The sequence below is a fragment of the Diadema setosum genome, chromosome 2 (assembly GCF_964275005.1).
Source record: "Diadema setosum chromosome 2, eeDiaSeto1, whole genome shotgun sequence".
Lineage (NCBI taxonomy): Eukaryota > Metazoa > Echinodermata > Echinoidea > Diadematoida > Diadematidae > Diadema > Diadema setosum.
The window spans coordinates 31,098,718-31,111,232 of NC_092686.1; the positions used below are offsets into that span (position 1 = coordinate 31,098,718).

At 40.8% G+C, this 12,515-nt stretch overlaps 1 protein-coding gene across 1 annotated transcript; it reads right to left on the reverse strand.

The window, feature by feature from the left end:
- Positions 1-2,628: 2,628 nt before the first annotated feature.
- LOC140241694 (heparan sulfate glucosamine 3-O-sulfotransferase 1-like) lies at positions 2,629-9,604 on the reverse strand. The gene is made up of 2 exons (XM_072321441.1): positions 9,467-9,604; positions 2,629-4,001 (listed from the first exon to the last, which is right to left on the reverse strand). Exon 2 carries the CDS (start codon positions 3,835-3,837, stop codon positions 2,629-2,631), a length of 1,209 nt encoding a protein of 402 aa, XP_072177542.1. The 5' UTR covers positions 3,838-4,001; positions 9,467-9,604.
- Between the last annotated feature and the right edge of the window lie 2,911 nt (positions 9,605-12,515).

Here is a 12,515-nt window from a genome sequence, read left to right on the forward strand (position 1 = left end):
TTCGTAATTCATGATTCGTTTTAACAAATCATATTATGGGCAGAAAACTTGATAGATTCTACAATAATCCACTGAATTATAGCACCGATATGCACCTTATTAGACACAATTCCGACTTCATGCACATAGGTGAATGATTATGGCTTTATCAGAATACTCGTCCATTGTTCAAATACCATGATGTTGTCTTATCAAGACTGGTTGATTACGTTTATCTTTACTTCTGTGTTTTCCACCATCACCATCATATTTTTGCTGCCACGACACTAAAAATATACAGCTGAGTTTATTGTTTAGGTGTAATGCAGCCCAATACATAAACTCTAGCAATCGGTCTACTGATAGCTTAAGTATTAGCACTCTTGTTAGTTTTCTTTTAAATAATTATCTTCTGAAAAAAAAAAAAGAAAGTCGACTCTGAAGCCCTCAAACTGTTATCCGTGAGATGACATTCGTAAAGTTTTATCAACATTTATTGGTCTGTGTTGTCCCCATTATTGAATCACGTGATGTGGCAATAAGTGGCAACAACAACGATATTAAGGACATGATTTTATCAAAATTTGGTGGTTTCCATTACAGAAGAAGAATGTTTCCATTTTGAAAGCTCGGGTGAAAGACTGATTTTGTCGCATATTCATGAAAAAAAAAATATTTGCGGAAGTAAAGATAAGAATACCTGTTTTGCCGTTATTGCTCAATTGTATATAAAAAAACGAATAGGAAACAAGAGACCTACCAAAGCCTGTCCTGTGCCATTGATCACATTTAAAATCACGGTCTACTACGATAAGGGTCTTTCACCATGTTATCTTCAGCATTTGCACGTTTTGCAAAGGCGTGTTTATGGAGTGGAGCTCACAGCAGGTATTCACACGAATGACTTTTTACCATTTGTATTCAGCTGAATTCAGACATTCAGCTGAATTCAAACACAAGCGTTTGCCATTATGGCATACCAATGCGCTTCCGTAAAACCTACCGACCAGACGATTCATTCCTGACTACACTATATTGATATAGCACCCTTCAAGAGTAGCTTTCTATCCACTAGAAATAAAACAAGTGCGAAGGCAAATCTGAAACAAAACATGCTGGCGGAGGTAGGTAAAAGAATAGAACGGCATCACAATAAAAAACAAAGAAACAAACGTGAAGATAAATACATAATCTCATAGAGTAAAATAATACATTGTTCCACCTGAGAAATGAATAGAATATCAACGTAAAAATACAGTTACATGCAAAAGCTTTGCTTCGCACTAAATAAAACTTAGACATGGTTTCAAGAATAATTTGTCAGCAACAGTGTTAATAGCCAGAATTGATATGGATTTCTTGTAAGGTCAGTGGGTATAATAATATACACTGTTACATTTGTAGAGCATAATCATCATACGTCGCAGCTGAATAAATGAATAAGTCTGCACATTACTACCTTGGTGTGTACTCTTTTGTTATTTGGTTGCAATCGGAAGCCTTGGGGAAATACATAGATATAAATAATACTGACATTTGTGATGATGCGTATGTAATAAACAGCCTCTTTCTATTTTCATTCCAGACATAACATTCTCTTTATTAAAAATACATGTATCTGTAAAGGTAGCGTTGTGTTAGCATACACACCAACAAAACATAGTTTATCTATCAGACTGTAAAGAAAGATTACTGACGCTCAACGTACTGATACCAAGGAGGTGCTCGCCTATACCTCCTTGCGGACACACGAAAGATCTCCGAGAGGAAGTTTATTTATAGACCTCTTTCTTTGTTTTGTTTCCTACATTGACAAATGTAATTGAGTTGGATTATCCAGTCGTTCATTTGTACATCAGGATATTGGGCACCCACCAACCGATTGTGGGCAAGTCCCTAGAATAATCTTTTGGCAGAGATGTGATGTAAGGAATAATTAATACAAAAACGGAGCTGATTCCACGACATGCGTGTGTTTGTGTGTGTGTGTGTGTGTGTGTGTTTGTTTGTTTGTTTGTTTACACCTGTGCCTGTGTCTGAATGCCTGAAATTTGCGTGTCTGTGCGTTTGTCCACACTGGTCTAAGGTCTTGTGTCTCCATAGGCTTGGTCAGCCTGGCAAAAGATCGACAAATTTAAGATCGCGATCATTAAAGATCACGAAGTTTTGCCAGTGTGACCGCAAACTTCCCGCGAAATTTCTCAAAAACCTTCCCACTCCAGGCTACCTTTTGGCTACTGATATTTCCCCCACCCCCGCCAAACTTTTCGATCTGTTGCCAGTCTGATCGCGCTTAATTTGCATGTTCTGCACGTCTGTTTGTGTTCCACGACAGTGTGAACGCACACATGTACTGATTGTGACAAGCAGTCAGTGTTTCGAAAATATCATCTGGACTTTCCAAAAGTGCGCAGTGAGTGGGAGGTGCTACGTTTTACACAAAATATTCAACCAAGAATATTTACCATTAATCTGCATCTCTTGAAGTATTCGCATAATAGACCTTAATTATTGCTTTACGCATTATTCATAATGTGTTTTGTAGAGGATATGAATAAGGAGCTGCATGAGACTCAATGATACCCTGGTCTTATTGCATTTGCAGTACTGATATGTACAACATGGGTTGCCCCAGGCCTGCTGTCGAGTTCACTCGATTGGGTGATAGTTTAGCGGCACGTCCCCGAGTAGTTCTAAATAGTGTTTCAAGAGTAGAAATAGAAAGCGACAGCTGCTCTCGAATTGTGTTCGCAGTGTCGATATCATAGCTTCGCTCACGATCGGAACATCAACGGTCTCACTTGGCACACAAATGGGGAAGGGTTCTTGCAGGCAGTACGTGCTGGTGTTCAGATCAAACCGGAAGTGCTCCGGTGTGAAATATGGCTCCAGGTCGAGAAATTTCTCCACTTCTTTCATCGTTTCCGCGGGGTTCCTAGCAAATTTTTCGGCGTTCAGCGACAGCACACGATAGGGCGTGACCTTCTTCACCCACGGCCGAAGATAGTAGACGTAGAGGCTGTCGGTGATGAACACGTTTTTCCGGTTGATTTCGACGTCATCCTTCATCACAGTCTCCTCAAAGGTGTCGTCCACCATGCATGACATCTTGGCGGATCCTCGCCGGCCGTGCTTGCCTTTGCCGCTGATCAGGAGGCGATCACGTGTCCTCGATTCCTTGAAGGCCGTCTTGTAATGTCCAGAGATCAGCCTGGATTTCCGGATGCGAGTCCGCGTGAGGGCGTAATCCGAGATGGATCGAGCTACAGGATCGCGGAGTATAACGATTAATCTGATGTCTTCGCCGAGGGTTTTGATGGCTCTTACGGAGGCGTTCCTGTGATACATGTAGTTCTCTGTAGACTCGATGGTGATCTGATCAGGGGTTGTGTATGGCATCTGACTCTCGTACCATTGCACTCCTCGACTGTAATACCTGTCGAAGAACTGCGTCTCATGCACGGGTGTCGCCAACTGCGGGTGGAAGCCGAGCACCCTGCGGAGGGTCTGCGAACCCGAAGTCCTGGCGCCTATGATCAACACTTTTGGCAGTCTCTGCTTGCAGTCGAGCTTATTCAATGCTTCAGGCGACACCAGACGATGTGTCCAATCGCTCGAGATCGTATAGCACCGACTCCGGGCGTAATCCCAGGCCTTCCCGCGAAGAAACGAGTGACCGTCTACGCTCTGCGACTTTAATCGTCCACTTTGGTACAAATACGAGTTAGCAGGAAGCCTTCGGGTTCGCGAGGGTCTGACGCTGTCGTAAAGAAGGGTGTAAACGCGCGTGCAGCTGATGATAGCTACCACGAGGAGACCAGCGAAACACAGGGCGAAGAAATAGATTCGGGGAGCCATGGATGCACCGGAAGGTCCTTCTGATCACGGTGTGACGGCCTCAGCAGCGTGACCGTGAAAGCGGAGTCGAAGAGACACCCTACCGCTCCTCTTGCTCATGGCAGGATAGGTTGTCTTCTGTCGTCACATAGTGAACCAGGTGATTCTCAGTTCCATATACCATCCTACGAACAGGAGAAGACAAGAAAAACTATAAACACTGTCATCAACTCTACACCACCAGTCTTATCATACAAAATCTGCTGTAATCATATCAAGCACTTAGCTATCAGGTTACAAACACTTGTTATATCCTGTCTTTGTGACTCTCTCCACGAAACCACAGAAACGTGTAAGATTTCAGTGTGAGCAATAATTATCGCTTTTTTTTCATGTGGCTAATCCTACAACCTACTTGAGCTAAATATTTTTTTTTTTCATAAAGCTGGTATCTCACTGAGCGGCGAACGTTTGCGAACGCAGCGAATTTGAGATTCGCCAACTTTTCTGACGAATGTTTGCTAAAAATCAAGGTTCGCTTCTGCCATTAGCGACAGTTAGCGACTTTTAGCGATGTTTAGCGACAATTAGCAACACTTCCGCGAATGTTTGCGAAAGTGTTTGCAAAACACATGTAGGTGGCGACTATTAGCGACAATTTTGCGACAATTTTGCAAATGTTAGCGAGAGTTTTGCGAACATTAGCGACTGTTTGCAAATCCTTTGCGACAATTTGCGAATGTTCTGGGACATAGAAAAGTACCAGGCGATTGTGTATAGTGAGACCCATAAAACGAACGTACAACCTTCCACTGAATTCAGATCTCTTGTGACAACCGTTCAAAATGGATTTCCAGTATATGGAAATAAATTTCTGCCAAGAAGAGGCTCAACATGCTGCTATCCTTGAAGAGCTGCTTTGCCAGGCTGCTGCTACAGCTATCGCGCAGCATAAGAGAAAGAAGATAAAGAAAAACAAGAAAGAAGAAGAAAAGAAAGACTGTTTGGGTCAAAGAGTGGTTGTTGCAGAGGACAGACTTTGGTCAATATGAAAAGCTTTTGCAGCAATTACATGATGGAGATGTCAAGAGCTTCAAGAACTTCCTTAGAGTGGAACCTTGCCTGTTTCAGGAGCTTTTATATAGGAACCATATGGTTACTTGTTCGCTAGCAGTGGCGAATCAAATAAAAATGTTAGCGACACCGTATTACGACCGTTTGCGAATTCTTACGAGTGTTTTGTGAATGTTTGCAACTGTTAGCGAAAATACAAATTCGCAAAGGTTCGCAAAGAAATTTTGAACATGTTCAAATTTTCTTAGCGACAAGAAAAACCGTGTGCGAACTTTCTTGCAACTGTTAACGAACCTTTTGCAACCCTTTACGAACCCTGGCAAAATCCAGAATTCGCTACGTTCGCAAACGTTCGCCGCTCAGTGAGATACCCCCTTTACACTGATAACAGTGGTCCCATTTATTCATCTTTAATTTTTTTTCACAATTCCGATGGAAATAGGGAAGGTGGGGTAAAGATTCCATCAACCAACACAATTTTAGTTTTAAGTAAAAACATTTGATTAATCATATTTGTTCAATACTTACTGTAGTTACGCGACAATGCTCGGAAGTTTTGTTTCAATCCGTGTGCAAATGCCACACATTAATCTATATACCATCCGAATTCCCAATACAGCATGGAATGGATTCATATCGTAGCCATGGTGCAGTCGAACTAATTACTACAAAGGATTTTTAACAAACATGCAAAAAAATACATTTTGGCGTGGTCACTCAGCAACACGATGGCTATGGTGTGTTACGGATGGTGAAGTGCATCACCACACGTCATTTCTTTTTTTCAACGGGAGGAAATGACAAGGATTGAATCCCCTGGCAATTCATTTGTAACATCACTGTTATATCAGATTTTGAATGGTGCAGAAAAAATAACAAATCAGTCCCTGCTTTAGCACCAGAATACTGAAATCACCACAATCCGTGCGACACTGATATCAACGCTACACAGTGTCTTTTTTTATTTGGGGGGGGGGGGGGGGGAAGGATTTTTGCGAGAGTTGAATAAAGCCATCATTCCAAAACCCATTTATACTCTGCCAGCGTTGTAATTTAATGGCCATTTCGCATCGAATTCCTGTTTCAAGAGTTTATACAAATGGGTTTTACATAACGGTCTAGTGAAAATCGACATGCTATATACGAAATAATCTTCATGAGATGTATAAACCTGGACGACAAATCAGCCTAATGACATAGTTGCGTTAACTCACTTCCCATTACCGTCACCCCACCCCCCCCCCTCCACCCCCACTTCTCTCTCAAATTAACTATTAAAATGTTACGCAGAGAAATTGTTCATTTTGATCGTAGCGCACTTCAATGTTGCTTTTTTATTAGCCAGTGTATACCATGGCATAATATTCCTATGAAGGCAATGCAACTCCGATGTAGATGCGATGCAAAAAAGCCCATGCTGATATAAGTCCCATTGTACTTCTCCTCTCTTATAGTTCTCTCCTATGAACAACATTATCGTTGGAAACCACTGCCGCAAAAGAAATCTGAAAGGTGGTCCGCGAATATGGAATTAAAACCTTTGGAAATCATTCATCCCCGTCATTGCCTCCGGTTATCTCCGTTCTTTTTTTAACAGTATTTTCTTTTAACACGAAAATGAAGTTCTTTTTAATGCGGCCACAAAAGATTCCATTGACTCGCCCCTTTCATGAGCAGAGCCGTGGCCGATAGATTAAATGCGTCTGGTTTTGTCGTGAATACAATGTAGGTGGCGGTGTGTGACAGCAAGTCACAATGCCGAGCCATTAATGACTGATGATCTTTGCTGTGCATACAGTAAAAGCGAGGCTGCGCTAGCCGATGTCCCGCTCTAAATCATGATGTGTCGATCATGTATTCATGCACACAGCCTAGTTGGTTGGCCTCATAGGCCTACTGTAAGTGGACCCTACTTCAACAACGATATACCCTACTTCAACAACGATATGACGAATTACTATTCGTTTGATTTATTGATTTATTGATTTTTTTTTTTTTTTGGGGGGGGGGGGTGGGGCGGGGTATTAGAGAATAATATAAACCTATCCTTGGAAGGAGGATGCCGATTCCCATTATTTGAAAATCTCGATTTTATCATACCTTCGGACAATCATTCTGGTCTACACGGCATATTTTTACGGAATTGAACATTACGCTTATTCTCCGTCATAACTAGATTATGTTTCAAGTAACAACAGCTATGAATCATGTAGGATGATTACGTGAGAACTTGGGTTGCCATGCGCAGATTTACGGGGATAGCTATATTAGTCTGTCCAAATCTCTCTGCGAAATTTGAATGTCGCAGACAAAGACACCAGAAGCATGATCTATCAGTAAGCCTATATTTCTTATTAAAATATTGTCTCAGCAGGTAGGTAGTAGAGAGACACCTCCCTGCGCTCTGGGCTATCAAGCGTTGTCGAGTAAAAAAAAACAGCATCTCTTGAAGAAAAAATAATGCTATATACCTTTATCGAGATCCTGACGGGACGGTACGTGTATAGGCAACAGACCGCGTTGACCAATATAACTACATGTAAATTGCGTTTTATTGTGCCCAATGCATGTCTCGCCTCGTTGCCATTTATTATTGGAGACGGCAGGAAAGGTCAAACGTGCAAAGCTCATCAACTCCCTATCATCTTATGCATGCAATGATAGGCACACGTATACTCACCGTCACGGCCAAACCCCTACCTGCAGAACCTCATATCATTCATATATAGCCAAGCATTTCGGTCAAATATTTCTTAGATAGGCGCAAGGGAGGGAAAACATTTTCTTTCTTTCTTTTTTACAGAGTGATGATGTGTCACTCCTGCATTGTAAAGCTTCCTGTACGTTCGTCTTTCTTTTCAGTAAACATTACAAAAGAAGTGAAAACAAAATAAGACTTGTAGTGGTTTATAATTGACCGCGACGAGGCATACTGCAAAAGGTGCACGTACCCAATTCTGTGTCGAGCATAAATTATTGCTTTCATGCCGATAAAAACTGGCTAATGGACGAAGAGGTACAATAAATTTTGTCGGAGCTGACTTTGGCAATTGCTGGGGATTGTCGAGGATTCGGATTAAATAAATCAGTCATCTAAATTTGCATCGAGCGTGAGCTTTGAATACAAGCCGGCTGATCAGGAGTAAAGAGCAAATTAAACGTCCATGCAGCAATCGGTTCACCACACTCCCGGAAGTCTACTGTCCTGGACCAGGAAAGAGTGTTATTTACATTACGATTGTCTCGCACTAATGGACGAGCTATTAGTGAGACCATGGAGCTACTATTAGTAGCTCCATGGTGAGACACAATGAAGAGCTCAACGACAAACAGCGGTACACCAGCTACACGACAGTCACCGGTTTTAATTTGAGAAAGAGAGGGAATGATGGGAAAGCAACGGATGATGATCATGGGGGTGATAGACCGTGTGCTAGAGAAAAATGAAGCGATGCATGAACATGTCTGTGATTGACTTGGTTCGTTCAAGGAGGTGTCACGTCGTGATACCTTGATCCCTGATTCACTGAGGTCAAGGAGGGGCATTATTCACCCCTTACCTCGTTAATTACCAGACATCAAATAGCAGTGCCGATAATGGCAGCCATGACATGGGCCTAATTGGGCAAACATTAGAAGCTCTGCAGTATTTTGTTCGAATAGACGCAACATGTCGAACAACAGTCATCATGAAAAGATAATAAGAGTGAGAAAAAAGTTTATTAATTTTACAACCTCTGCGTTCTCTCATATTATTACAAAGGGGGGGGGGGGCAACTTAGTGAGGCAGAGTGACTATAGTACTCCTATTCCAAGATTGAGGATACCAATCAAGGGGAAGTACCTATGGGCTCTAAGGAAACCTCCCTCACAATAACATGCGGTTACCAAAAACGTATCAGAACAGAACTTTAATGTGTTGCTTGAAGAGCTTTAATTCACAAGGATTTGGCGTTACCATGTCCCAACCAAAACGTCAAGCTTTGTTACTATAGTATAGTAACACTTTCTCGATGAGTAATGTCTCGTCCCTCGTGTGCTTACGGATGTTTCATCGCTTGTTTGATCATCCCGATCCCGGTATGTGATGCCCATGCCCAAAGAGGTACATGCGTCTAGGTATACACTACAATAGCAAGGAGTTGAAAGAGAAGTACAGTATCTTCTCGGAGACAGACACTTTCCCGGTGTAACCTCTCCTCCTTGCCTTGGTGTGCCGTTATGAGCATCCTGTTATCACTGGGCAAGTACAAGCACTACATGTCCCAGCTCAAGCAACGGGGCAGCTATAGTAGGTAGCTTCAACGTCCAAGCGTCATTCACGCCTACACGCCGCACCAGACTACCAGGGTATTCCCTCCATACGACCTTTTCACTGTCACTGACCATATACATGTACTCTAAGCCATATGCACCTGACTAGTCCACCACCGACGACGGCGGAAAGTGCACCGTGTGGTGATGTCGGCAAGCCACGACATATCCGTGGGAAGCTATGCACAAAATCAGTGTTAGCGCGCACAATGAACCCGTAATCACGGCATATTGACATGGGAAAGCTAGTCTCATATCTCACCTCCAGCACCATTTAGTCGATGTCTTGCGATGGCCGCACTATAAAGAGTGAAACGTAGTCTGCTATTCATTACATAAAAGAGAGCCTCGTATCATGATAAAGGTAACATCACGGACAGAATCTCCTGCTGGTCCAACGTGGAGAACAATATCTTGATCGCTCGCTGTACTGGAGCGCCAACCAACGTGACTGGAGCGCTGAAGCATTGCATTGCTGGGGTGGACGGGCACATCGGTACGAGGTTCTATATAGTATACCAGTATACACACACATGTTACACATTTCGTCCCAGTGCCTCACACATGCCCTCATAAGATATGCGGAAGCATTTAACCTCATTGACCACCCATTTCAGCGGCACGATTATGCCACACATCATACGAAGTGTGTCTGATGAAGTGCGACTTCAGATTTGAAGAGCGCGGGCTTTTACACAGAACCCCCCCCCCCACACACACAAAACAAAACAAAACAAAACATCGTGATGAGTGTATTATTAAACTAATGATGTATCGCTCTTGCCCGCACTTTCCTTGTTTTGAAAAGTACTCGTAGGCTTCATGTTAAGTTACAAAAAAAAAATCACTCATTTGACGCGCTGCACTCTGAATGATATCACATGATTACAAAAACAATTTCACTAATCCGAGCCATATTTTTCTGTTCATAATTATAGATACCAGCATGCTCTGTAAATTCATATGCAGCGTAGGCCCTACTCGTCACCCAAAATATTAAATTATTGAAATAAAATATAAAAGATATCGATTCCTAAATACACCTTATATATATATATATATATATATATATATATATATATACACGGGGGGGGGGGGGGGGGAGGAGGGAGCAGGGTTATAAACATGCCTGGGGCTCGGTAGCTTTTTTTCTCTGGTGGCCCGTTCGGGCCACTGATATCTTCAAATCTGAGAGTAAATTGGGGACCGGAAAAAGTAATGTAATACCCGTGGCCAGATACAAATAGAAACAAAACAACTAACGATTCATTTTGTTAAGTGCCCGATCGGGCCTCTGGACCACCGCTTATATCGAGCCTTATATATATATATATATATATATATATATATATATATATATATATATATATATATATATATATGTGTATGTATATGATATATATATATATATATATATATATATATGTATATGAATATATATATATATATATATATATATATATATATATATGTATATGAATATATATATATATATATATATATATATATATATATATATATATATATATACATACAAGTGTATGTAATAATAATTATAATAATGATATATGTATGCGAGAGAGGGGGAGTGGGGTAGCGAGAGAGAGGAGAGGAATGCCAGATAAAGGAAAGTGCGATTCAAACCGTCTACCACAAGTACACACAGAACGAGAAAGGGATGAAGGGGAAAGACAGATAGGTTTTATGGGAAGTGGCATCTGCGGCAGCTCACCTTTAGTGTAATGCCCATAGTAAGATGAAATGTCGTTGTTTATGTAGGCACCGCTGATCTTTGTTCCCTCACGTAGAGACAAATATTGACAAAGAGCAAGACGTTTATTCAAGCTACAAGGTCGTATTCGGTGGCACGGAAAAGCTGACCGGCGGAACTCACAGCCACTAAACAAGTGGTCAAGTAAAGCTTCCACGACATGCGAGTAAAGTTGGCTTTTTCTATTAGAGGAAAAAAAAAAGGTTTCTTGGGTGAATAGCCCTGATCACACACAGACGAAACCAATACAGTTATTCATGGGCAGCAGAACCGCGAAACCATTATAGCTGGAGTTGTGGTGCACTCCACACACCCCCCCCCCCACTCACACACACACACACACACACACACACACACACACACACACACACACACACACACACACACACTCACACACACACACACACACACACACACACACACACACACACACACACATGATATGCACAAACGTATACATTAACATGCTTTTTCGTTATAATAAAATGACATATCAAATCAAATCAGGTCAAATAACAATCAATTACACCCGATCATTCCGGTACACACTACATTTAAGATATTTAGAAAATAGCTGTATTTGACTACCGGAAATATCGGAAATTCAATAATAGCCTCTGTTTTGATTGAACAGTAATTTGTTGAAAGAATAATAATCTTTTAATGAAATAGACATGATTAAAGAAGAGCAAGGGTGTGAATTTATAAGTAAGTCTGTATTTTGGGATTACTCAGAAATGAAAATGATACAATAATTACACAAATTTTCCAAAGGCAAAGTAACTGAAAGGAAAAGTAAAAATCGTTGAATATTTTTCTTAAAAACTGGAATATTTTGGAAGTTGTAATCATTCAGAGTAAATGGAAAGAAAGCTTAGTTAAAACAGCCAAAATATATTAAGTTTGTTCTTTAAAAGGGAATTAAGATACAATTGTAAGGTCAAGAGCCTCTTGGTATGAGGTATAAGTGAAGAGAAAGGGAAACATTTTAAACAATACAAATCATTTTTTAAAGAAAAACATTGTGTATTGAAAACAGGGCTATCACACGGGATAAAAAGGAAATATCGCATGTTATACAATCATTTTATGAAGAGTTGTATTCAACGAGGGTAGTGACAGAAAAAAATCCTATGTAATGCATAGACGTTTCTTTGCCAATATTCCAAAATAAAGTGATGAAAGTTGAATTTCATGTGAGTATAGAATAACACAGAAAAAAAAAAAAGGTTTCAATGTTTTAAAGACTATCACATTATACAAGTCAATTGGTAACGACGGATTTTCTGTCGAATTTTATATGACCTTTTTGGCCATACATTGAGTTTAATAGTTGAGGTTTTCAAAGAAGCGTTTGATACACGGAATCTTCCAATATCTCAGAAGCAATGTGCAATTACTTTGAAAGGAGAAGATGGTAAGGATCCTATACACATTAGAAATTACATGCCTATTACTATATGGAATGTAGATCAGTTACAGTGTACTTACAAAAGTTTTTAGCCAATAATAATGAAATATTTATTAGGTGACGTAATAA

Coding starts and splice junctions, on each gene's coding strand:
- LOC140241694 (XM_072321441.1), bottom strand. CDS start 3,837: ATGGCTCCCCGAATCTATTTCTTCGCCCTGTGTTTCGCTGGTCTCCTC.